The following is a 27,860-nucleotide window of genomic DNA, read 5'->3' on the forward strand; positions in this document are numbered from 1 at the left end:
CTTAAAATGGACTTTTTAAATTTTTTGGTCTTTTTGAGACAGGGTCTCCCTGTAGCCCCAGCTGGTCTGGAACCCACTATGTAGACCAGGTTGGCCTTGAACTCAGAGAGATCTGCCTGCCTCTGCTGGGATTAAAGGCATATACCATCACATCCAGCTTAAAATGGACTTTTAAAAACAATATAATATGTGATTATACATTAAAATAAGTGCTAATTTCATATATGGCAGAAGATATTTTAAAATAATCTTCTGAAGAACTTAATTCACATGAAACATAAGACGAGAACAATAGTTTAGAATTTGTGTATGTGTTTGTGAATATATGTGTGCTGGGGTTAAACCTAGGACCTCACACATGCAGGCAAACTCTACAGATGAGCTTCATTCCTAGTCTCTAAAATATTGTTTAAAACAGACTTCATCTACTTCATATTCAAGCTCATTATACTGATTCTGCAACCTGGAAAAACAAGATTATTTTATCAATAACCATCGACTCTAAAGTTTCTACATCAACTTCTAATTTCTTTTTTTTAAGTATTTTATTATTTTTTAATGTGTATGCATGTATTGCCTGCATGTAGATAAGTGCACCTATGTTGTGCAATGCCCGGGGAAGACAGAAGAGGCTGTCAGATCCCCTGGAACTGGAGTTACAGATAGTTGTTAGCTGCCATGTGGGTGCTGGGATTTGAACCCGGTTCTTCTGCAAGAACATTCAGCGTTCTTAACCGCTGAGCCATCTCTCCAGACCCCAACTTCTGATTTCTAAACTGATTTAATTTATAAAAAGTTCATGGGACTAACTGAAGGTTACAATTTAATAGTCATGTCTTATAATAAGAATTAAAATATACAACCTTAAAACCATGGACAGATTATTTTACGTCAATCTTGAGGAGGAAAATAATCCAAGAAAAAAAATGGCATGTGGATTTTTTTAGGATTGGCTAACAATTCTGAAGGAGAAGCTGCTACTCAACAAGGATTGTGTCCACATTTTCTTGTGTGAGCTCTGACTCTAAGGCACAAGGCAAGTCTACATGTTCTTGTGATAAGCGAGAACTTTTCAAGGGAATGTCGGACCAGCTGTCACAATACTGCTGAAACCTTTGGGCCAATGCATTACCAAACCTCTGGCATCGGTTGTATCTGTAAGGTTTACCTTTATGTGTATACATGTGTTCCAGCAATTGACTCTTTCGAAGAAATTTATGGCCACAGATGCTACAGCTGATTTTTCTTTTCCTTGAAAAAGAAAAATTACAGTTTAATTCGACTGGCTCTGTGTCTTTGGAGATCAAAGACACTTGACTGATCTGCAAAGGCTCTGTGGTACCCCGGTTGGAGGGCTCTGGCTGCTGCTCTTCATTTTCTTTGATAATGAAGGAGCTGAGCCTCCGGCATTCAAGGGCCTCACTATTGTCATTAAGTGGATGTACTTCACCAAGGTCATTACTTTCCAGAATGGAAGCAGGTACACCAAATGGGAGAGATCCAGACACATGGGTATGGAGATGCTGTCTCAGGTTATTACGGGAATCAAAACGCTCCCCACAGTAATGGCATAAGTGAACTCTGATACTGTTTTCTGTAAAAGAGGGCCCTGTCACCTCTGATGAGGGTGAGGAGTGGCCCTGGGAGATCACTGACTCTGGATCACATCGCTCTTGCTTGATGGACACTGGGGGCTTCTGGTGCTCCTCTGAGGCTTGGGCAGCAGGATGGGCCCTCTGCTGCTCTGCAGTGCCATCATCTAGCCCAATGGCAAGTGAGAGCTGCAACTGGGGGTGGTCACCCTGGACAGCAGCTCTGTTTCCAATGTTATTGGGAGGAGTTTCTTTGACCTCTAGTCCTTGCTTGACGGCAGTTTTCTGGGTTGTTGAAATCTGGATGCCATACAAATTTGAGGACTGCACAGTCTCTGGTGAGAACACTTGATTCATTTCAGTTGCAATGTGAGAAAGGTAGTCAGCATGAAGAAATCGAATCCCTTCTTCCAAACGACTATGATCCACAATCTGTTTTGGCCCTTTTCCTGTGTACATAATGTGCAACAAATAGCTGAATATGTCGGGCTGGATGTCAGTTGGTTGTATTTTTATGCATTCACTGTAAAACCAAAAACAAATGCACACAAAATAAAACACAACCTGGTTGGCTTTTGGCTTCTAAGTCTTAGGTTAAAGCAAATTCTTCTTAAGAGGTTTAAATTCAGCAATCTACCTTGATGAAATACAATAGCAAAAGCTTGGATTTTATAATGGTTTATGGTCCATCAACAAACCTTTGTCTATTCAGTCTATTGTCTCAATGTCAGGAAACACAGACAGATATTCTGATCAGTTTAACAGAGTGATTCTTAAGCAATATGCTCACTACTAGGTGCCAGAGGACAGAAAAATGGTGGCTAAAATAGGTGCCCTGCTTTTAAGAAATTTAATAGTCTATTGAGCATATAATCAAAAGAATTGAACACAGGGACTTAGACACTTGCATGCTAGTGTTCACTGTAGTCAAAATGTGGAAAAACCCACATGCTCATAAAAAAAAAAGAATTATTCTGCCATAAAAGAATAAAGTTCTAACACTGGGAGTGGTAGCGCATGCCTTTACTACCAGCCCTCTGGAGGCAGAGGCAGGTGGATCTCTGGGAAATTGAGGCCAGCCTGGTCCACACAGACGTCTAGGAGACTCTGTCCAAAAAAAGAATAAAGTTCTGGTATGGGTTGTAACAAAGATGAACCCCTGAAAACATGCTACATTAAAAAAAGTCAGACATAAAAGGGCAAAAATTGTATGATTCCACTTCTATGAAATATCTAGACTAGGCAAATTCAAGGGTAGTAAGAGGTTAATGTGGCTGGGAGAGCATGGAGAATTACTGCTTATTGGGTATAAAGTTTCTGTTTATGATGAAGTAGTTTTAGAAACAATGGTAATTATTACATGTTCAACATTATGAATGTAATTATTCCACTGAATTATGTATGTATGTGTGTGTGTATGTATTTTTTCTTTTTCTTTTTTTGAGACAGGGTCTCCCTATAGCCCCAGATGGCCTGGAACTTGATATATAGAGCAGGCTGGCCTCGATTTCACCACCTGCCTTTGCCTCCCAAGCACTTCAATTAAAGGTGTGCACTACTATACCTGGTTGAAGTGCATAATTTAAAATTGTTACTTATAGTGAGACCCTGTCTCAGAACAAAACAAAATAAAACCATGGGGCTGGATAGATGCCTCAGCAGGTAAGAGAACATACTGCTCTTGAGAGGACCTGGGTTTGGTTCCCAGAACCCACATTAGGCAGCTCACAACTGCTATAACTCCAGTTCCAGGAAATCCAATACCCTCTTTCGGCCTCCTCGGATACCAGGCATGCATGTGGTGCACATAAACTCATGCAAGCGTACACACATACACATAAATAAAAATAAATAAGTATTTTTAAAATGATTAATTATATATTTACAACAAAATATATTTTTAAAGAGTCTAATGAAACTGTTAACATTTAAAATTTAAATAATGTTAACCTTATTTTGGCTTCTAAAACACAGTCATATATTGACTCTTTATTTTACTTTCATTACTTTATTTTTGGGACAGAGTTTCACTATGCAGCCTCCCTGGCTGTCTTGGAATTCGCCATGTAGACCAAGCTGGCCTAGAACTCATAGAAATCTGCCTGCCTCTGCCTCCCAAGTCCTGGGGTTAAAGGTGTACACCACCAAGCCTGTCTATATTGACACATTAAATCACAACTAAATACTGATATAATTTTGAGATGCATTACAGCCATCTCAAACCCAATTTTTATGTACGAATTTAGAATTTGGTTACTAAATAGAAATAACAGAGTAACCCTCAGCAATGATGCATGTCAAGGTACAGTGGAAGATGTCAATGGACTCAGTTTCTCTGAAGCAGAAGTTTATTCAATGAGTCTAGATCAGAGGGTCAGCATGCTGGCAATCAGTTTCTCTAATCCTGCTATTTGGGGATTTCTGATTCTGCTCTTAGATTTCACTTTCTGCTCTGATTTATCTATGAATTGGTATGTTGTGTGACAAGCATTTTTTCTATCAGTTCAGAGTTCTGTTAATTGAAGGTTTTTAGTTGTTCAATACAGACATAATATTGGGCAGCCTGTACCTTCCTAACTCCTATGTTTAGTTTAGCACTGTGCTTGGCTCACAACAGATACTTTAGGAGCTGAACAGCATATAGCTCAGAGGAGACTGAGGAGGAGACAGCATCTGTAATGTAGCAAAGGTATTCTCTAGTGATACGTTAGAAACAAAACTCTTCTGGCAGAAAAAGGCTGCCTATTACTGTTTGGCACTGCAATCCCCTCTCCTACTGTGCCGTACTTTCCAGTCATCTCATCTACTCTTGTGGGAGTGCTCCTATCTGGCTCATATCTGTGTTTTCATATAATTTTTGTTTCTTTTGTTTGTTTTGAGACAGGGTCTCACTATGTAGCCCAAACTGACCTCAAATTCACAGTGATCCTCCTGTCTCTGCATTCAAAGTGCTATGATGACAGGCATCAGCTACCACCCTTGATTCATGCCATTTTCCCTCTGCTTATACTATACCTCCTTATATACCTCTGTAATATCTGAAAGACTTATCTTTTAGATCTGTAAAGTCTGTTTCTCAAAATGGGCCTGCTAAAACACTCTTCTACTTTGGATATAGTAATGATATAGCTCCATTGTAAGCATTTTAATATTAGCAATTCACTTACTCTTCTCAATACCCAAGGGGTGAGTATACTATTTTAGCATTTAACAAACAAGAAAACTAAGAGTTAGGATTTGAATTTGAAATGTCCTCTGCAGGCTCATGTGCTAAAGGCTTGGTTACCAGCTGATGGGGCTTTGAGGAAGTGACTGGATCATAAGGACTCTGACTTCATCAGTGGATTAGTCTGTTCATGGATTCATGTGATGGCATTATTGGTAGGTGGTAGAAGCTAGGAGATGGGGCCAGCGATGCAAGAAGTGGGCCACTAAAAGCATGCCTGGAAGGATGTGTTCCTTATCCCTGACCTGTCTTTTCTGGTATTGCTTCCTGGCTACTATGAAATGGCCAGCTTTTCTGTCATGCCCTTCTTCCAAGAGATCTCTGCCTTACCACAGGCTTAAAAGCAATGGAGCCAGCCAACCATGGACTAAAACCTTGTGAAACAGCAAGCCAAAACAAATCTTTCTTACCTAAGCTGTTTTCTGAGGCATTTTGTCACAGCAGTGAAAGGTGACTAATACAATGAGGCACAGAGAGGTCAATTACATTGCAATTATTTGCTTTCCATTGATTATCAGACTATGGATTTCTTGAAGGTAGGTATTATTGTGACATAGTTTAGTGTCTGACATGCAAGTACTTAATAAATACTTACATGAATGAACAATTAGATAAAAAATATATAATTCAAGATTTGACTCCTAAGGACATGTAGGTTCATGTAAGGTCCTTAAAAACCAAAACAAGGGGCTGGAGAGATGGCTTAGCAGTTAAGAGCACGGACTGCTTTTGCAAAGGACCAGGGTTTAATTCCCAGCACCCACATGGTGGCTATGAACCATCCTTAACTCCAGTTCCAGGGGAATCTGAAGCCCTCTTCTGACCTCCAAGGTACTGCATGACACGGATGCACTCACATACATGCAGGCAATACATTTATTCACATAAAATAAGAAAAATAATAAATAAAATATTTTTAAAAACCAATAACAAAAAAGCACACATGAAGCCAAGTCTGGTGGCACAGGCCTGTAGTCCCAGCTATTCAGAAGGCTGAGGCAGGAGGAGCACAGCCTGGGCAACTTAGTGAGGCCCTATCTCAAAAATTAAAAAACAAAACAAAACAAAAAACATGTCATGTTCTAGAATGGACTAAATCTAAAATGGACTAAAATTTAATCTTTTCCCAGAGCACAGAATTTGAATTCACATGTTACTTAAATTCAGAAAAATATGAAAGAACCCTGAAAAAATATGTAAAACAAATGACCTTTGAATTGTTATGTAGAATATGTGAAGGGAAGAATTATGACACTGAAACACCTTTAGCTTCAGAAAGATATGCATCTGAGTCCAGCTTATCAGTTCTTAAATCCTTGATGGGAAAATAACAGGTTAGTCTGTTTCCTTTTCTCTAATACAGGGACTAACTAAATGGAATTTATATTATAGGACTTAGTGCTTAAATGTGGGCTAAGCCTTCAATAAATTTTAGCTATACTTTTTTTCATTATTATGTTTTACCATACTACTACATATTGACTTTAACTACTAGTGTGCAAAAATTATAAGTAAAAAGTTTTATTAGGGTAACCTCATAAGAAAAAACAAAAACAAAAAGAGCCGGGTGTGGTGGTGCACACCTGTAGTCCCAGCACTTGGGAGGCAGAGGCAGGCAGATCTCTGTGAGTTCAAGGCCAGCCTGGTCTACATAATTCCAGGACAGTTGGGGCTATAGGGAGACCCTGTCTCAAAAAAAAAAAAAAAAAAAAAAAAAACCTGGGGCTGGAGAGATGGTTAAGTGCACTGGCTGCTCTTGCAGAGGACCTGGGTTTGATTCCCAGCACCTACATACCTACATGGTGGCTAACAACTGTCCATAACTCCAGTACCAGTACCAGGGGGATCCAATGCTCTGTTCTTCTTTTTTTTTGGTCTTTTGGAGACAGGGTCTCCCTGTAGCCCCAGTTAGCCTGGAACTCACTATGTAGGTCAGGCTGGCCTTGAACTTAGCGATCATCCTCCAGACCTAGCCTCTGATGCCCTCTTCTTACCTCCACAGGCATTGTGAGACACACATGCACACAAAACACTCTTACACATAAAAATAATATTTAAGAGTTCCTCAAATGATATAAGACATATATCACAATATTAAACATTCTTCCCATTTATAAGAATACATCCTTACCTTGTTTGGTGAATAAATATCATCTTGAAATAGTTAGAAAAAGCAGCAAGCACTGCTCTGTGGGCTTTGAAGTAAACATCTCCAATAGCAACTGTGCAGTCACACAAAAAACCAAATTCTCGCTGCATGTTCAACTGCTGCAGGAGGACAAGGCTATGGCTAGCAGTATCCATTGTGGCTCTGAGAAAAAAAAAAGCAGCATGAACATGTTAGGGGGTCTAGTGTACATATGCTTTATACAAAATTCTAGAGTATTAAGACCTTTTTTCCTTTTTTTTTTTTTGATAGTGTTTCACTATGTAGATCTGGCTAGCTTAGAACTTACTATGTAGGCTGGCCTGGAACTCAGAGATCTGCCTGCCTCAGCCTCCCAAGTACTGGATTAAAGGCATGCACAACCTGGCACTAAGACCTAAGTTTAAATAAAAATACCTTAAATGGTGTTAACTTTACTCCATATCTAACACTAAAGCCTCCCTATTATGACAACTGACATAAACTGCTGAACAGTAAGACATGGTCCTTTTCTACCAGATAAGAAGTTAGCTTTTGCTGGGCATGGCGGTACATGCCTTTAATCCCAGAACTCGGGAGGCAGAGGCAGGCGGATGCCTGTGAGTTCAAGGCCAGCCTGGTTTACATAATGAGTTCTAGGACAGCTGGGGCTACAGGGAGACCCTGTCTCAAAAAAAAAAAAAGGTAGTTTTGTATGAGTGAGTGACAGGAAGGCTTGTCCTTTACTCTCTGTGATCATGTTTTGTGGTGTGTATGTATGTGTGTGTTGCTGGGTTTCATCAAACCCAACGCCTTATACATGTTAGGCAACTGCTCTACCAGTGAACTACATCAACACCTCCCCCACTTTCCTTGTGGTTCTGAGGATGAACCCAGGGCCTCATGTCCACAAACTAGGTAAGCATTCTACCACTGAGTGCTATACCCATCTTGTGATTATAATGTGTCTAATCTGGTTTCCTAATTGGAAAGATGGAAATGGGATACTGATCTGTGGCTCAGAGTTAAATGAGGTAATATGTGAAAATAGTGTTGCAATGGAAACTGCCATTCAAATGTTAGCTATAAATGTGAATAGCAGGGTATCCTGTCTGGATTAGAACTGTCAGTGCTCCTTATGGATCCTCTAGTCCTCAGAAGGTGCTTGCCTTCTGACTATGTTTATGGGACTTAGCAGTCACAGTAAGCTCAGGAACACTTAAAATAGATGTCAAGCCATATCCCCTGATTTACATGAGGTCCAGGAGCCCCATGAGAAAAAACCTACACCCTAATCTCATCTTAACTAGATTCAATGTGTCATACAAGCATGGTAAGAGAAGGGAGAAAGAACAAATGAGCCTCTAGGGAAAATCCTGAATGAGGAAGAATATGCAAGAGAGTTCTGGTCAAGAGGCCAACTGAGCAGCAAGAACACTTGGGAATGCTACAGTTCTAGGCAGATGGGAAGCTGCACTTCACGTCTGTCTCTTCCCTTGCTGTGCGGACAGCCCTAGTGCTTTAGGGACAAGGCAGCTGTAGTATAAAGGGCATCAGTGGGCAGCTAGCTGAGTATCCTTTGGAGAGCAGATTCTGAAAAAGAGAATGAGGTTTCCTCACTAGCCAGAAAGAACAAGGTCTAAGAAGGTCATTGGTGGAGGGTGGGGCTAGCCAGTTGGAGACTGGCAGTAGCTAAGGAGCACCCAAGTGAGCAATCACTACTACAATGAAAAGAGCTAACATTTCACAGGGTTTCCTATGTGTTAAGCACTACAACTCATTTAATTCTTAAGACTACAAGAAAGGGAACAGATGCCTTTTACAGATGAAGGTGCTGAATCAATAATTAGAGTAAATTATCCAAGGTTGCTGCTAGAAAAGGGCAAAAGCAGAGGATTCAAACCCAAGCTCCAGAGTCAAAATTTGCTTCCTCCACATCTCTGGAAAGAGAACATGGCTCACAAACTGGAGGAGCATAGAGAGACTGCACATAAAAAAAGCCCTGGGATGCCTCAGGAATATCTGCAAAGAGGAATCTGGGAGAAATCTGGTTTCCTGCTGTCAAGCAGATGTGATAGAACAAAATGAATATGTATATTTATTAGCAAATAAAGTCCAGAATACACCATAACAATAGTAGCTATTACTTATAAAAGTAGAACCTGCTTTTTTAAAATTAAAACTACATACTATACTGGTATAGCATAATCTCTAAGATTTATTATTATTATTATTATATTGCTTTGTTTTTTTGAGACAGGGTCTCCCTGTAACCCTGGCTGGCCTGGAACTCAACAGAGATCTTGCCTGTCTCTACCTCCCAAGTGCTGGGATTAAAGGTATGTGCCACTATACCCATCCTGAGATATAGTATTAACAGAAAAAGATACAGTGTAGAACTGCATAGAGAAAATTATCTCAAAAAATGGAATGGCTATTTTTAAATATGAGAGAAAAATTAAAACATATATTCCTATCTATGTTCAATTTTCAAGTAAGTTACTGAGTTTTAGCCAGTCCCTGTGCCTCCAAGCCAATAAAAATAGAAACATCCACTGCTTCCCAGTTGCAGTTCTAATTTCTAGGACTTTTTATAATTTTTTAATCAATTTATTTTTAGTCATTCATATTTTTGTATATCTGCTTATTTTTATGTGCACATGAGCGTAGGTGCCCAAGAAAGCAAAAGGCACCAAATCCCCCAGGAGCTGGAGTTACAGGTCATTGCTGGGAATTGAACTTGGATCCTACAGAAGAGCAGTATGTGCTCTTAACCACTGAACCATTGTTCCAACCCTCTATAACTGTCAATATATTGGTATAATGGTAATGTAAAAAACTTACAGGGCTGGAGAGAGGGCTCATCAGTTAAGGGTACTAGCTACTCTTGCAAAGGACCTGGGTTCGATTCCCAGCACCCACTGGTGGGTAATAACCATCTGTAACTCCAGTTCCAGGGGATCCGATGCCTTCTTCTGACCTCTGCAGGCACTGCATGACATGAGTGCACTTACATGCAGGCAATACACTCTACACATATAAAAATAATAAATATTAACACTCCCCCCCCAAATTTATAGTTTTTAATCTGTATCTCTAATCCAATAGGAACTAATCAGACATTATGAGCTGTTCTACAAAGTTTGGGTCTTCGGCTGCTGATATGGTTTAAGCAGGTAAAAGCATTTGCTGCGCAGGCCTCAGAGTTCCAAAAGTTGTCCTCTGACTCTCTCACGCTCTCTTAGTCCCTCTCTAATAAAAAAGTAAAAGTTTAGATTTTAAGATTATATTTTTTGCTGGGCATGGTGGTGCGCACCTTTGATCCCAACACTCAGGAGGCAGAGGCAGGCAGATCTCTGTGAGATCAAGGCCAGCCTGGTCTACATAGTGAGTGCTAGGCCACCTGGGGCTACAGGGAGACCCTGTCTCAAAAAGATGAACAACAAAAGAGAGATTAACTATAGTTTTTAGAAATAAATATTGGATTGGGCATGGTAGTACATACTTTTAATCCCAGTACCTAGGAAGCAGAGGCAAGTGTGTTAGGGTTTGGATCTGCAGCAGCCCCCTCCCCAACAGGGTTTCATGGTTTTGCAAGCCCTTGAGAATGTAGGAACTGAGTTAATGAGCACCCTGGTCTTTGAAGACAAGATAAGCAGACTGTTTGCACCTTTTGGTCAAAGACAGCCTGCGTCTCTTTCAATGATCTTGGAAGACAAGATAAACAGACTCTGCACCTTTTGGTCAAAGACAACCTGCTTCTCCTTTGATGATCTTGGAAGCAGAACAGGCTCCTGCACTCTGGATCTATTTCCCCCGATTAGTTTTACAATGTATAGACTCCTTACCCCATAACCCAGATCCTGGCTGATGAAGCGGACAAAAGGGGGCAGTTTTTAAGAGAAGCTGTTCTGATAAGCCCTGGGCTCCCTCTCCCCAGCCTAACTTTAAAAAAAAAAAAATCTTCCAGCTATCTGCATCCCCCAAAGACCCCCTATAAAGACCGCCAGCTCACAACCAATGGGCAGACAATTTCCCAAAGGGAATTGTCCCATGTGATTTTCCTCTGCTAATAAACTCTATCCTCCCAGGAGTTTTATCTGTGTCCTGATGCCTTCCTCCCGATTGACCTAACTCATCTATCATATGGTGCCAAAACCCGATTCTGACCTCAAGGGACCTCCGACCTTTTGGAAATTGCATGTAAAAAACCTCCGACTGGACCTGGTTGCTGTTACTGGCCTCTGAAAACACCACTGATTCAGCTTTGAGGTACCTTCGAACCCTTCCTTTCTTGCTCCCTCTCTGCCTTCTCTAACTGCCTCTCACTGGGGAGCGCACTCTGCCTTGCTTTCACTTCTTTCCTGCTCTCCTACATCTTCTTTTGATCTCCTTTCCGATTGAATTTGGTCATTCCTGGACCCAACTCAAGGCCACTGGGCAGCACTGGTCTCTGCGACAGTAGAGTGTCCGGCACAGTTACTGTGTCTGCCTGAGCCCATCTGGGGGACAGGCCTACCTCTCCCTCAAACTCAAATCTGTTACCTTGGAGTCTCTTGGTTCATGAGCTAGCTCTCCCAAAGGAACACAGGCCCCTTCCAGCCTGCTATAAAGGGTTTCCAGCTGCCTGTTGCCGGGGGTCCTAGTGAACTAAGCAGCTTATTTCCTCCGCAGGGGTTGCAGACCTCTTGTTTTGAGGTCTTATTTGGTGTTGAGCTTTGTTTCCACAGACCACAGCCTCTCTCTCCATTCTTTTCCTATTCCTCTTGCTCCCAGCATCTCATCTTCATTTTCGCTTTGCCTCTCTCTCTCTCTCTCTCTCTCTCTCTCTCTCTCTCTCTCTCCTGCCCCCACTCTTCTGGGGCTCATCTTCCTTCAGCTTCTACTGAACCTTGGGATCTCTCTCCCTCTTGCTCACGCTCTCTCTGTTTCTATTTTCAACTCGTTCCACAAGCTTCCTTCCCTTCTGGCTCTCTGCGTTTTTTTCTTTCTCCCACCCCATTCCTTGTACTTTGTCTCCATCAACTGGCTGGTCACGCCACGCTCTCGTTGCAAGGCTTCTCTGCTTGTCCCTTTTGTCTCAAAAATTGCACCGGTGCATGGTGAGTCTATCCTCTCTCTGGGTACAGGACACTGTCCCTGGAGTGAGGAACATGCAACTCCTTCCTGTCCAGGACAGGACCCTGCCTTTCCCCTCCCTGGTGATCTGATTGCAGGACGCTGCATCCAGAGACCCTACTCGGTTCCTTCTCTATCTCTTCTTCACTCTGTACATAATCTGTTGCTATGGGAATCACTCAGTCCAAGTCTCAGGGTCTCACACCTCTTGCTTGTCTTCTTAAATCCTTATAATAACTGGGACTTTCAGATACAATCAGGCCAAAGCTCCTGAAGCTCCTGTGCATCACTGCCTGGCCTCAGTGCAAGTTAGATAATGAGTCTGTTTGGCCAGACACTGGAACCCTAGACTTCAATATTTTGAGAGAGTTAGATAATTTCTGCCATCATAACAGCAAATGGTCTGAGCTCCCATATGTCCAAGCTTTCTTTGATCATCGTGCTAATCCCTCCCTCTGTGTCGCATGTTCTTCCCATCAGGTTTTCCTCCTTAAGACAGTTTCACGGGATCCCAACCTGCCAGGGGTCTCTGCCCCGCCCCTACCCCTCCACCTTGGCCTTTGTTCCTAACATAGCTGATGAACTCCCTCCAATTAGGACCCAGCTTCCACCTCCTCCTCTTCCTCCCAGAGCCCAACCCGGCCTCCCTCCCTTCTCCACCTCAGACTCCCTCTCCACAATCTTCCCTCTCCCCTCTCCAATGCACTAAGTCCTTCACTCCCTCTCCCTCCACTAATCCTACTCTACTTGAGAAAATCCACAACTTTAAACAACTTCTTAACAAACATTCCCTACTCTTCCCCTATTCCGGCTTCTAGCTCAAATAACCCATTTATCTCTCCTATATCTACTACCCCTACCCCCGTTCCAGACCCTTGTCTCCAATACCGAGTCCCCTCATGGACAGGACACCCCTCCCACCTCTCACACTTTGGCTTCCTCCCAGGACACCCTTTCTCCTTCTCCTCTATCCCCTCCTAATCCCTCTTCTTTGTCAAGCCATACTCGCTCCTGCACCCAATCTCATTCTTCTACCCATGGTATCTTTCTCCTCTGGGAGGTGGCAGGTGTGGATGGAGTGGTCAAGGTCCATGTCCCTTTCTCTCTTGGAGAGCTCAGCTCGAACGTAGAATAGGCTTTTTCCACTAATCCTACACACTTCATACAAGAATTCAAATACATCACTCGCAGCTATGATCTAACCTGGCCAGATCTCTTTATGATTCACCAGTCCACCCTCACCCCTGATGAGAGACATAGGGTCTGGACAGCAGCACAGGAGTATGTTAGTAAGCTTCATTCCACTAACCAAGCTCACCCTATTGGTACTGAGGCTGTTCCCCTTCAAGACCTTGGGTAGAATTACCAACTCCCACTGGGGAAGGCAGGACCTTCTCCAGGTAGAGCAGCTAGGGACCACATGATCACTTGCCTCATAACAAGTCTTCAGAGAGCTTTACCCCCTAAGGTAGTTAACTTTAAAAAGCTTAGGTTGATTACTCAGGGCTCTACTGAAACCCCAGCTCAGTTTATGGACAGACTTACTGATACCTTGGTTCAGTATACCAAGTATGACCCAGAGTCCAGAGAGGGATGGCTTATGCTCTACCACCACTTCATCTTACAATCAGCTCCAGATATCAGGAGGAAACTTAGATGCTTAGACAAGGGCCCTGAAAACCCCATGGGAGATCTGTTAGACATGGCATCTAAAGTCTTTAATAACTGGGAGGAACAGAAGAAGGCAGACAAGTTCACCCTGTCCAAAAAAAAGTACCAGCTGATGGCTGCAGTCCTAAGGGATCCCTCCTAGAAAACTACAGACACCAACGGGGCCCAACAACATCCACCAGGACCCTGCTTCAAGTGTGGAGCCACTGGACACTGGGTAAGGCAATGCCCCAATCTATGACCACCTCCTGGTCCCTGTCCTCAGTGTGGGCAATGAGATCACTGGACAGTTGATTGTCCGTCTTTGCAGCACCAAGGTAGGCCACTTACCTCCCAGACTCAGCCTGCTTTACAGGGTTCAGTGAATGACCTTCTGGGCCTGACAGCTGAAGACTGACAAGGCCCTGGCTCCCTGGCCCTCACCAATTCCATAACCATCACTATGGAGGAGCCCAGGATACCAGCCATGGTGGTAGGTTAAGACAATTTTGTTCTTGACACTGGTGTGTCATGATTTGTTCTCTCTTCTTACTCTGGTAAAGTTTTTCCCTCACAGATCTCCATGGTGGGGGTTGATGGGAAGCTCCATAACCCCAAATCGACAGGACCCTTATCCTATGTATTCTGGAAGGTGCCTTTAACTCATTCTTTCCTGGTCATGCCCACCTGTCCAACTCCCTTATTTGGCAGAGATCTCATGCAAAAGCTCTCCTTGTCTAATTCCCTCCCTTTCTCCACTCTTCCTCCTTTCCCCTGTAACACCCCCCCCTCCAGCAAGGTCATGGCCACTTCCCCCTTCTGAGGTAAATCCCAAGGTCTGGGACACCTCAGCCCTGGGACTGGCCTCTTATCACACTCCTATCTGCATTTCCTTGAAGGATCCCTCCCTATTTCCCAGTAGGCCCCAATACCCAATTGCACTCAAACACTGCTATGGACTTAAGCCCATAATTCAAAGACTTATGAGAGCTACCCTCCTTAAACCCTCTCATTCACCCTATAACACTCCCATTCTTCCAGTCCTCAAGCCTGATGGCTCTTACCATTTGGTCTAAGATCTCCATCTCATTAATTGAGCAGTTGTTACCATTTATCCTGTCATCCCCAACCCCTAGACTCTCCTTTCTCATATCCCCTCCTCTACCACCCAATTTACTGTCTTGGACCTTAAAGATGCTTTCTTCTCAATACCCTTACATCCTGACATCACAACCTCTTTGCATTCACCTGGGAGGACCCTGACACTGGGATGGCTTCCCAACTAACCTGGACTGTCCTGCCCCAGGGGTTTCAAGATAGCCCTCATCTCTTTTGACAAGCCCTAGGCCAGGATCTAACTTTAACCCTTCTACCATCCTACAATATGTAGATAACCTACTTCTTTACTCTCCATCTCTCTCAGTCTCCAAGGCTCACACAATCAAACTCCTTAATTTTCTGGGGGACATAGGGGATATAGGATATCTCCAGCTAAGGTGCAGCTTTCTCTCCTCAAGTCAAGTACCTGGGGTTCCTTCTCATACCTACATCCTGCCGTTTAACTGTAGACAGGATAAATTACCTAAGGTCTTTAAAGCCCCCCACAACCAAGAAGGAAATTCTGTCTTTCCTAGGCATTGCAGGGTACCTACACACATGGATTTCCTAACTTTGCCCTCCTGGCAAAGCTGTTCTATGAAGCCTCCAGAGGGAACTCCCCTGAGCCTGTTGAGCCCCTAGGGCCTGTAACAACAGCCTTCCACACTATCCGGGAAGGGCTCTTAAAGGCACTGGCTCTAGCTCTCCCCGACCTGGGATCTCCATCCCCCCTCGATACAACTGAGAACAAGGGCTAAGCATCAGGGGTTTTGCAACAGATAAGGGGTCTCACTTTTGCCCCAGTAGCTTATCTCTTTAAACAGCTCAATACCACCATCCGGGGATGGCAAACCTTGTCTCTGTGCTCTGGCCACCGCTACCCTCCTGGCTCAGGAGGGACTTAAGCTCACTTTGAGTCTCTTACCAATCTAGCCCCCTCTAAACTACAATTCTTTCATGTCATGTTTCTTGAAAATCCCTTGCTTGCCCTTGACTCCTGCCCTCCTCTCAATCCAGCTTCCCTCCTCCCTTTCAGCAAACTGCTCACTCACTCACTCGCTCACTCACTCATGCTTGGAAACTCTTCAGGCACTCTCCTACTGGGATCCCCTAATCTCCTCAGATCCCCTACCAAACCCAACCCTGACTTGGTTTGTGGATGGAAGTTCAAGTCTCACTCCAACGGGGTCCCGTAGGGTGGGATATGCCATAGTGTCTTTCACAGATGTCATCGAGTCGGACCCCTGCCACTTGGAACCATGTCACAAAAAGCCAAACTTGTGGCACTCACCAGGGCCCTGATTTTAGCCAAGGGACAGACGATTAATATTTTTACAGATTCTAAGTATGCCTCCTGCAGCTTCTCCTGGGATTGCATTCTCACTCTAGAGCTAAATCTCCTGAGGAATTTCTCTAGTACTAATGTGTCCACTTGCTTCCTCTGTGCCCCCCTACAGGGCTCACTTCTCATCCCCCTCCCAGTTTACAATGTTACCTCCCAGGCTAATACTCAGTGTTCCCAGGAACCCCTCCTACAATGACCCCAGCTTGCCCCTCCCCATTTTCTTAACAAAATGGAGTGTTGGACTCCACAAACCTCCAAATGCCAACAATCATCAAGCTGCAATGTCACAAATTAAGGTAAATACTGCTCTAAACTCGGGACTACTCCTTCTCTGTTCCTCTAAAATACACTCCTGCGTCTCTCCACAGATTGAAGACACCTTCTCTCCAGTCATTCTTATACTCAAATTAACCCTATACACACTGGGAGAGGTGTATGTCTTATCCACAGGGAAAGAAGGGACCAGAACAAGGAGGTCACTGGCAGTCCTAGTACAAATTAGCCTGGTGACATCAGTAGCAGCTACTGGACTCGCGGCCGGAGGTTTGGGACACTTGCTGATCTCAACCCAGCATCTCTCCTAGGAAACAGAGGACCTCAGACGGGAACTCGCCTCAACAGTGGAAACTACAGCCCAGTCAACCCAGATCTTACAACAGCAACTATCCTCCATAGCCGAAGTTGCCCTCCAGAACAGGTGAGCCCTGGACTTATTAACTGCAGAAAAAGGGGGAACCTGTATTTTCTCGGGTGAAGAAAGCTGCTATTTTGTCAACCAACTGGGTAAGGTTGAGCATGATATAAAACGCCTCCAGCAGGTAGCCAAGGATCTTTCACTTAAGAATTCCCAGTACCAGCAGTCACTTCAATGGGATATTTTTACAGGATTAACTTCTTGGCTTCTGCCCTTACTCGGCACCCTGTCTTCTGTTACCTTGGTGCTAACCATTGCTCCTTGCCTCTTCTGATAGTTCAGGACCAAATCCAAAAACTAACTCATACTAATTTTAGTCAGTTGTTAACTTTCCTTCCCTCCACATGTATATGAGCACCTGTCAACCACTCAGGACACCATTCAGATGCATGAGGAAGGAACCCCCGCTGTCTGACCAACCCCTAAATCCAGCCCTGACGTTGACCTTGTCCAGCAGGAAGTAGCAAAATGACAGCAGCGCCCCCTATCCTATAACACAAAAGGCTGGAATGTTAGAGTTCAGATCTGCAGCAGCCCCCTCCCCAACAGGGTCTCATGGTTTTGCAAGCCCCTGAGAATGCAGGAACTGAGTTAATGAGCACCCTGGTCTTTGAAGACAAGAAGACTCTCTGCACCTTTTGGTCAAAGACAGCCTCCTCGTCCTTTGATGATCTTGGAAGCGGAACAGGCACTCTGGATTTATTTCCCCCTGATAAGTTTTACAATGTATAGGCTCCTTACCCCATAACCCAGATCCTAGCTGATGGAAGGGGGTGGTTTTTAACAGAAACTGTTCTGATAAGCCCTGGGCTCCCTCTTTTCCGCTTTAAAAAAAAAAAAAAAAAACACAAAAAACAAAAAAAAAACTTCCTGCCTTTTGCATCCCCCAAAGACCCTCTATAAAGACTGCCAACCTATGGGCTGACAATTTCCCTATTCCAAAGGGAATTGTCCCATGTGATTTTCCTCTGCTAATAAACTCTATTCCACTGGAGTTTTATCTGTGTCCTGGTGCTTTCTCCCAATTGACCCAATTCATCTATCAAAGGCTATCTGTGAGTTCAAGGCCAGCTTGGTCTACACAAGTTCCAGGCCAGCCAGGGAGGAAAAAAAAACCCCAAAACTATATATATATATATATATATATATATAAAATATATTATATATGTGTCTTAACAGTGTAGCTGTACTTGCCTAGAATGTGAAATCACTGCAAAAAGAACACACAAAAACCTCACCCCCAAAAGATCTCCCAGACACAGACCTGAAGAGTTATTTGTATAGATAACAATTTAAATATTTATCATATTAGAAATCAAAAATGAGAAAATTAAAAATGTTTATTTTAAAAAAGCAGTAAGGCCAGCAACATGGCTCCACATGTAAGGGCATTTGCTGCCACACTTGAGGACCTGAGTTTGAAGTCTGGTGGGTGTGGCAGCTCGCCTGTAATCCCAGCAAGCAGGAAGCAGAGGCAAGGAATCCATGAGTAAACTTATTAGCCAGACTAACTGAAAACATGGTGAGCTCCAGGTTCAGGGAGAGACCCTAGTTCAATATATAGGGCAGATATATAAGGTGGAGAGCAATGAGGAAGACACCAGGTCATCCTTGGGCTTCTACATGCATGTACACATGTGCACAAGCATCTCACACATGCAAACACACATACCACACACAAAAGCACACACATGTAAATGAGGGCATACCTCAGTGGCAGACTAGCATGCGAAAAGCCCTGGGTTGAGTTTCTTAGACACCACCTGCCAAATTATAAATATATACATGTACACAACAGGTTCAGACTTATCTGGATAACAAAGACCTTTAATGTTTTTAAAGGCATAATTTAAAAACTCTAGCCAACAGCAACAATCAACTGCAAAGTTACTAAAATATTTTCTAATACAGGGGCTGAAGAGATGGCTCAACAGTTGGGAGCATTGGTTGTTCTTGCAGAGGACCTGGGCTCGATTCCCAACTAACAAGTGTCTGTAATTCCAGTTCCAGGGGATCCGATGCCTTTTTCTGACTTCGTGGGTATTGCACAACATGGATGCACTTAAATACATGCAGGCCATACACTCATACACATAAAATAAAAATAATACAATATTAAAAAAATAAAGTATTTTCTAATAGAGTCTACCCAACCCCTGAGGACACCTGCAGTCACACAGTGCACATAAACTCACACACACACGTAAAAATAAATAAATCTTAAAAACAAAAGGAAGTTTTAGTGAAGATGGACACAGTGGTACACATTTGAATCCCAGCATGTGGGAGACTGAGGCAGGATTGCTGCAAATTCAAGACCAGCCTGGGCTACAGAGTGACCTCAAAGTTGGTCTGGGTCTAGCTCAAAAAATAAATGTTAAAAGATTTATTTTTAATTATGAGTGTGTGTGATGTAATGCAGGTGCTTGAAGAGGCTAGAAATGGGCAATGGATCCCTTGGAGCTGGAATTACAGGCAGTTGTGAGTGGCCTGATATGGGTGCTGGGAACTGAACTTGGGTCCTCTACAAAAGTAGTATGTGCTTTTAAACTATGTGCCATCTCTTCAGGTTCCAAAATAAAACATTTTTTAGTGGAAATTTTAAGATGTATGAACAGTTACATAAAAGAGTTTACTTTTATTTTTTATTGTGAACAACAAAGAATGGCTCACTTTAAAAACTTTGTCAGGGCTGGAGAGATGGCTCAGCAGTTAAGAGCACTGGCTACTCTTACAGAGGACCCAGGTTTGAATCCCAGCACCCATGTGGCAGCTAACACATAAGTCTATAACTCCAGTTCCAGGGGGATCTGATGCCCTCTTCTGACCTCTATGGGCATTGCACGACACAGGTGCACTTGCATACATGCAGACAATACACTCATACACATAAAATAAACAAAATATATATAAAAAAAGCTTTGTCAGCAGCCAGGCGTGGTGGCTTACACCTTTAATCTTGTACTTGAGGCAAAGACAGGAGGTTCTCTTGAGTTCCAGGCCAGCTATGGCTACAAGGAGACCCTGTCTCAAGAAGATTAAAAAAATATTGTCAGAAAAGTATTTTTAATATTTTTATTGTGAATTTTATAAATGCATACAATGTATGTTTTTTATATTTACTCCCCACTCCTCTTCCTGACTCTTTCCAGATCTAAGCCCCACCCCTTCACCTCCAAAATAATTATAATAGGATTAGTAGTGATAGTTGAGACTACAAAAACCTTATTTACTTTCTAGGTTGCAGCAAATTACTTCCAGACTAGTTCAAACTAAGTTAAGATGACAAGTTCATAATGGTTTGTTCATGATTCAGTTAGCATGACATTCAACAGCTTTGAAGGTTTAGAAACATCTACCATATTAGCTGGGCTGCACTCACAGACCAGCAGTAGCCAGAATACTGTCTTGGAGCCAGATCCTCATTCTCTCAGGCTGCAAGTATCTTTAACAGACATGACCAGTTGTTAAATTACAGCAAAGCTGGCAAAGATTGTCATAGCTTTTGTGAGCTACTTACTGCTAATAAAAGTTTTTTTTTTTTTTTTGGTGTTTTTGAGACACGGTCTCGCTGTAGCCCCAGCTGTCCTGGAACTCACTATGTAGACCAGGCTGGCCTTACACTCACAGAGATCTGTCTGCCTCTGCCTCCCGAGTGCTGGGGTTAAAGGCGTGTGCCACCATGCCCAGCTAAAAGTTTTAAAAAATTCCTAGTGTTGTATGTTCATTAGGCCAGGTGTGGTGGCGCATGCCTTTAATCCCAGCACTCGGAGGCAGAGACAGGCGGATCTCTGTGACTTCAAGGCCAGCCTAGTCTACATAGTGAGTTCCAGGACAGATGGGGCTACAGGGAGACCCTGTCTCAAAAACACCAAAAACAAAAAAAATTCCTAGTGCTACATGATAAAAAGGCTTTCTACAATTTCAACTTGTTAATATCACATTTAGATGACTATGGATGTGACATTTGATCATTTAAGAAAAGAATTTACACATACATATTTTAAATTTTATTTATTAATGTGTATGGATGTATTGCCTACATGTATTTAAGTGCACCTATGTCCTGAAATACCCACGAAGGTCAGTAGAAAACATCAGATCCCCTGAACTGGAGTTATGGACATTTGTTAGCTGCATGTGGGTGCCAGGAATCAAACCCAGACCCTCTGCAAGAGCAGTCAGTGCTCTTAACCACTGAGTCATCTCTCCAGTGTCACATACACACACACACACGTTATAAACTTTTGACTTTTTAAAATGCATATTATGCCTGCATGTATGTAAGTGCACCCCTCTTCCCCAGGCCAGAGAGGGCATAGGATCTCCTGGAGATGGCTATCCACCACTGTGTATCAGTACTGGGAAGTAATACTGGGTCCTCTACAAGAGCAACCAGCTCTTAACTACGGAGTCATCTTTCTAGCCCTTAATTTTTTTAAAATTATTTTTATTTTATGTGTATGAGTGTATTGCCTGCATGTATGTGGGCACACCCATGTCGTGCAATGCCGTGGAGGTCAGAAGAGGGCTTCAGATTCCCCGGAACTGGAGTTAAGGATGGCTCATAGTCACCATGTGGGTGCTGGGAATCAAACCCAGGTCCTCTGCAAGATCAGTCAGTGCTCTTAAGCTCTGAGCCATCTCCCCAGCCCCTAGCCCTTTATTTTTGAGACAAGGTCTCACAGTACAGCCTAGGCTGATCTTGAACTTGTCATGATTCTCAGGTTTTTTTGGGTGGAATGGGTGGGGAGAGTGCCTAGGGGACAGGGTCTTGCTATATAGCTGAGCCTAGCCTTGAACTCTACATGTTCTTGCTACAGCCTCCTCAGTGTTGGAAATACCATCATACCATACTTATACCATCATTCCCAGCAAGAATGAATGAATGTTTACAGAAATAATTTTATCCTGGAACAGTGGATCCTATTACTGACTACACTGTACAATCTACACAGAGCTGTATGGATGCTAACCCCTGACTAACCCAAAAAGAAATGCTGAGGTCTGAGTCCTTTTTAAAAACTTTATTTATGGACTGGTGAGATGGCTCAGTGGGTAGAGGCATTTACACACAGATCTGACAATTTGTGAGCTGAGTTTAATCTTTGTATCCCCACATGGTGGCAGGAGAAAACTGACTCCCAAGTTGCCTTCTGATCACACACACACACACACACACACACACAAATAAAACTTCATTTATTTTTTAAATATGTTGTTTTTATTTTACGTGTATGAGTGTATTGCCTGCATGATGTGAGTACACCTGTGTTGTGCAATGCCACAGAGGTCAGAAGAGGGCTTCGGATTCCCCTGAACTGGAGTTAAGGATGGTTCATAGCCGCCATGTGGGTGCTGAGAATCGAACCCGGGTCCTCTGCAAGAGCAGTCAGTGCTCTTAACCGTTGAGCCATTCTCTCCAGCCCCAAATTTCATTTATTTTTTAAATTGTGAGAGTACAAGCAAGCACATGCCACATGCAAGTAGAAGTAAGAGGACAACTTTGTGGAGTCGCTTCTCTCCTACTGTGATTTCTGAGGATTGAACTCAGGTTGTCAGGATTGCAAGCCAACTGCTTTTACCTGCTGAGCCATCTCACAGGCCTGCAGAATCAAGGAAATCCAAAGAGCATTTCACATTCTAATATTGCATTGATATTTAAGACACTATAAAAATCTTATTTACTTTCTAGATTGTAATAACTCTGGATTAGTTCAAACTATGTAAATGGAACAGTTTTATACTCATTTATGATTTTAGGGACTAGAGAGATGGCTCAGCATTAAAAGCACTTGTTGCTCCTGGGTTTGGTTCCTAAGACCGATATGGTCACAAACATCCCTAAGTCTAGTTCCAGGGGATCTGACACCCTCTTTTGACCTCTGTGGGCACTGCATGCACACAGTACACGTACATGCAGGTAAAACATTCATATGCATAAACATTTTTTAAATATGTAAAAAAATATTTAAAAATAAATGATTTCATAAGTGTTTAAAAAATTACATTGATTACATCAGATAAACATCAACAATTATAATCCTAAATGTAACTTTAAGTTAAAAATTTGAGCACTTTAAGGAATACAAGTAGCCAGATGTGGTGGTGCACACCTCTAATTCCATACTTGGAAGTTTGAGGCCAGCCTTGGCTTGGTAAATTCTGACTTGTGAGGCAGAGGCAGATGGATCTCCATAGTGAGTACCAGGCCAGCTGAGGCTACTGGGAGACCCTGTCTCAAAAATACCAAAAAAAAAAATTTTAAAAAAGCAAGCAAGCAAGCAAGCAAGCAGATTGGGGAACTAACTGGCTCAGTCAGTGAAGTGCTTCCAATCAAGCATGAGGACCTAGGTTCAGATCCCTAGCAACCAAGTGAAAAATATATGTGGCAATATGGAATCCCAGTGCCGGGGAGGCAGAGACAGGCCAGCCAGCCTAAGTGAATCAGTGAGCTCCAGGTTCAGTGAGACCCTGTTTCAGTGAGGAGTGACTGTGGAAGACATCCAACATCACTCTCTCACTTCCACATGCACATGTGTGCACACCACATACAGAGAGAGAGAGAGAGAGAGAGAGAGAGAGAGAGAGAGAGAGAGAGAGAGAGGGAGAGGGAGGGAGAGAGAGGAGAAATGGAAGTGCTAATGGGGAGGTTAGAGGTGAGAAAGGGAGGAACACACCATTTTCAGGCTTTTTGTTAAAAATGTATCTAGGAAGAAGCATTTATTCTCATACTCCTTTATATTTATTTCCATAATTCTAAAACTGATATCGATATCCCAAATATGAAAATACAGTCCCAGGTAAAATGTGCCATAAATCCTAGACATGTTCTTACGGAAATATACAGTGAAGGCTGGAGGCATACATGTGGTAGATGACACAGGAAGAGCAGTTACGCTCTAGAAACCTTAACCGGAAGAGGAAAAGCGTTGGTTTGGGGCCTCCTGTTTGTTGGCAGACAGGCAGTCTCCTCCATCTTTAAACCAACTGTGGGACATGTGAAAAAGCACCAAGCCAACAGGAATACTAATTCACAGTATAAATCACATGTAGACCTCAAAAATAATCATCACCATGGGAAGAAAAGGACACAATTCTTCTTGATTTATTATAAAGAACAAAAACTCCATTTTGAACAGAAAAAAAAAGGTACTCAAAGGACAGGCAAAGCTATCAGACGGCAATGCTGGTACACAGCGAGAACACAGTAGTGAGTGAATTGACACAGCCTCTGCCAGATGACTCCAGTTCCAGAACACATTACCCAAACAGGCTAATAAAACCCTTTACCTAAAAAGCCCAGTTTTAGAAGGCATAAAACATCCTGTATGACTGATTTGTAACTAGGGAAGCAATGAATTAGAAAAACTTCAGAAAGTAACAATACACAAACAAGCATAACAAATGTTGGGAACACAGCTCAGTGGTAGTGGTCTGGCTTAGCATTTACAAGGGCCCAGGTTTGATCCCCAGAACACTCCCAAGCATCAATAAAATAATAACCCCAACTCATGTTTGCTTTGAATACTTCCTTCTTCCTCTACTGTTTTAGAACCAGCCTCAAGTAGCAGTCTTTCCTCTTATCTGGAATAGCTACCTTCAGTAGCTTTTATTTCACTGAGTTAATACTACATGCAAAACCTTGTTCTAGGTGCTCTCTGAATACATTATCTTTAAAACGTTTTTAAAACTTATGTGTATGAGTGTTCTGTGAGCATGTACCTAAGTACAACCGTGCATATAATGCTCACAAATGCCAGGAGAGGGCATCAGGTTCCCTGGAGCTGGAGTTACTATTACTGGATGGATGTTAGTTGCCATATGGGTTCTGGCAACCGAACCCAGCTCCTCTGCAAGGGTAGCCAGTGATCTTAACTACTGAGCCGAGTCTCCCCAGCTCCTTTTTGAGATAGGGTCTCCAGGTAGCCCCAGCTGGCTTGCAACTCATTATGTAGGCCAGGCTGGCCTCAATTTCACAGAGATCTGCCTGCCTCTGCCTCTCAAGTGCTGGAATTAAAGGTCTGAGCTGCTGTGTCCAGCATATATTATCTAATTCTGGCTGTAACTGATGCATTATTTGCCTTTATTATTATTAGTTTATTGGAGACAGGGTCTCTGTAGCCCAAGCTGACCTCAAATTCAGTCCTCCTGCATCAGCTTCCCAAGTGTTGAGATTACATACCCAGCCTAATGTATTTACTTTCATTTTCCACATGAGGAAAAACTTTGATGAAGGACACAAAACTAGTGAATGGTATAAAGTGGAAATCAAAGGGTCTGACTCCATAGCTGTGCTGGCAGCTATAAACTGGAGCAGTATTTTTTTTCAGCCTTCTCTTAAAAGACTTTAGTTCACATGCTCTGTGGAATAAATACGCAGAAAAGGAGCACAGGAAGTGGTGTACAACTACTTTCCAATTATCGAGATAAGCCGCTTTTCGGGGGAGGGGTGGAATCTACAATAATATAGCCCTCCCAACTCTTTTCTAGTTGCCAATACCAAAATGGACAAGTTGGTCAAACACCACCTACAGCTCACAAGGAATAAATCACTTTGGTTCAGTGGTAGGGAGGGCATTATGCAACACTTCCCAGCAGCACTGCCATGGTCAGGATATTTTACTGCCAAGGCACTTGGGCCCCTCCTCCCTAGCTAGACAGCCTGGCTCCTTTGCATTCCCCTCAGGAGATAGGGTGGAAGTACATAGCTCCACTCTGCTAGGCATAGAGGGCAGCTGAAAGTCCTGCTTGGCCTCTCTGGGCAACCACAGGCGCCAATAAATCAGCCACAGGCGATTCTCTCTTCCCTTCCCGGCTTGAAGTGGGAGCAAGATATAATACAAAAGCACAGCGACTAGACTTGGAAGATAAGTGATCTAGGCTTAACTTTCCCTGAAAGTGACTACATCAGTCAGGTAAATCTCTTTGAACCTGTTTCTTCAGACTTATAACTGTAACATGGAGACAGTACCACTTTCTTTTGGGTAAGAATTCAAAATTCACCCATGAAAAAAGCTGGTACAAAGGCTGGCCCATAGAACTTAAACAGCAGCCAAAACTGAGCACAAACCATCTCCACTATATACAAAAAGTTATTTAGAATAGTACTGGGTACAAATGTCTAGCAGGTCATGTGGGCCCTCTTCTGTTTTCTTGCTGACCACCCCTTGATGCGAATTCCTAATTGCATCCCAGCCATCAGAGCTAACTTATTTCAAGTCTATGCCACTGTTTGGTAATCGAGTCATTGTTTACCCTTCACTAAAACATTTAGATTGCTAAAAGACATGGCTTAACCTAAAGAAACAAGCAGCCAGACATGCTGGCATACACCTGTGACCCCTGTACTCAGAAGCCTGAGGTAAGAGGATCACTGGTTTTAGGCTAGCCTGGGCTCTCCAGCAAGGCCCTATATTGAGAGCAGCCTGAACTACATAGCAAGACTCTTAAGTCTCAAAAACAAAAGGAACAAGTGCCAAAGCTTATCCGCAGAGTATAGTGCTAAACTCGATTATGTGTGTGTGTGTTGGGAGGGGGAATGAGTTTGTGGCTCAAATACACTATACGCAGACATACCTAGAAACAGTGCCATCCCCACTATTCCATAGCCCTCACATCACTGGCCAAGCCCGACTTCTCCATCAATCCGAGAAATCCTGCAAGCTAAGTATAATAATGTCTGGTGGATGCATTCTCTAGAGCGGAATAAACTGGTACTGCAGTCCTGGCACTGTGTATGGAGTGTGACGACACAAGTGTCTGCAACCCTAAAGTCCAGCCTATGGAAAGGTGTAGAACCTTAATCAAGGCCAGGCTTCTGTAAAATGAGAGGGATTAACTGTATTTTATGTAAGATCCCTTTCAGCTCCAAAATTCGAGATTTCAAGATGTACTTTAATCCGGTGAAATCAACAGCTCTGTGTAGAGGAAGAGCGTCGGGTTTAATCCCTTAGGGGGAATACAGGCGTTAATTTATAAAACATAATACTAGCTGCTATCAGGTTCCAGGTACAGCAGTATACGTTGCCTAAGCAACTGATAACGGCTAGACTTCAAATAGTGCTAGGGAGGCGGTGATAACGTGGGGGCCGGTTTCAAAACAGAAACGATTTGGTTAAGATAAAATACTTGGGAAAAATGAATTATTGGGGTTGGGTACTCCCTGTCATAGAAACTGGGCACTCGGAAACTGCAGCGTGGGGGGGGGTAGTGGACACTCGCCCTTGCAGGAGGCACAGGCCCGGTCGCCCGGGGAACGTTGCACATCCGCTGCAACCCCCAACACTGGGTGGAGGTCGGGCCCGCAGCTGGACGCGCTCCAAGGCCAGGCGGGACCCGCGCGCGCCGTCCCCGCCCGCGTTAGGCCCTGGCGAACCACGAGCATCGCGCGCCAAGTGCTAGCTCGCCGTTGCCATGTTCCTCCTGGGCCCAGACTGACATCTCCAACGGACCAAAAACACCCGTCTCCCCAGCTACTTGCATCTGTCCCGCGAACGGTGCAGCTGCAGCCACCGCCCGGGCGGCTCCCGGCGGGAGGGACTGAGGCGGGGAGCAGCCCACGGGGGCAGGGCCGCATCGCTTACCCAGACTCCGCCGCGGCGGCGGACGGGCGGGTTCCCGTGCAGCGCACAGCACGCGGCGGCGCCGACTCACGCACCCAGCGGGCAGCTCTCGCGCGGCTTCCCGCGCCGGGCCCACGTGACCATGCGCCTGGTAGCCGGGGAACCAGGCGCGCCGGGGCTGTGTGTGTGCGTGCGTGCGTGCGTGCGTGCGTACGTGTGTGCCCTCCCGCCCGAGTGGCCCGGCGGGGGTCGGCCTGCGCTGAGGGCGCCGCTGCTTAGGTTCTGTGTCGTGACTGGAGGCGGAAGTGTGGGGACAAGCCTGAGCGTCACAGGCTCCCCACACGCCCCCGCGTGACCCGGGGACTTTCCCCGGGGTGTGCAAAAGCACGGGCGCCCCCTTCCCGGGTGGGGGAGGGAGAGGTTGCACCCGCGTGTCGGGCAGGAGCG

At 43.9% G+C, this 27,860-nt stretch overlaps 1 protein-coding gene and 1 long non-coding RNA gene across 2 annotated transcripts; one reads left to right on the forward strand and one right to left on the reverse strand.

The window, feature by feature from the left end:
- Window positions 1-897: 897 nt before the first annotated feature.
- Window positions 898-27,562, reverse strand: Zbtb25 (zinc finger and BTB domain containing 25). Its single transcript, XM_008852122.2, has 3 exons — window positions 27,435-27,562; window positions 6,950-7,129; window positions 898-2,115 (listed from the first exon to the last, which is right to left on the reverse strand). Exons 2-3 carry the CDS (start codon window positions 7,120-7,122, stop codon window positions 978-980), a joined length of 1,311 nt encoding a protein of 436 aa, XP_008850344.1. The 5' UTR covers window positions 7,123-7,129; window positions 27,435-27,562; the 3' UTR covers window positions 898-977.
- LOC115067531 lies at window positions 11,070-17,763 on the forward strand. Its single transcript, XR_003846937.1, has 3 exons — window positions 11,070-11,215; window positions 16,739-16,851; window positions 17,398-17,763. It is a non-coding gene; the product is annotated as an uncharacterized LOC115067531 (long non-coding RNA).
- Window positions 27,563-27,860: the final 298 nt, after the last annotated feature.

Source organism: Nannospalax galili, unplaced genomic scaffold, assembly GCF_000622305.1.
Source record: "Nannospalax galili isolate Female #2095 unplaced genomic scaffold, S.galili_v1.0 scaffold285, whole genome shotgun sequence".
NCBI classification, from domain to species: domain Eukaryota; kingdom Metazoa; phylum Chordata; class Mammalia; order Rodentia; family Spalacidae; genus Nannospalax; species Nannospalax galili.

Bases quoted from the DNA above. Each gene is read 5' to 3' on its own strand.
- Zbtb25 (XM_008852122.2), bottom strand. From the start codon at position 7,122: ATGGATACTGCTAGCCATAGCCTTGTCCTCCTGCAGCAGTTGAACATG. The intron at 2,116-6,949 runs GTAAGGATGTAT...TTGGTTTTACAG, and splicing joins ATATTTATTCACCAAACAAG to TGAATGCATAAAAATACAAC.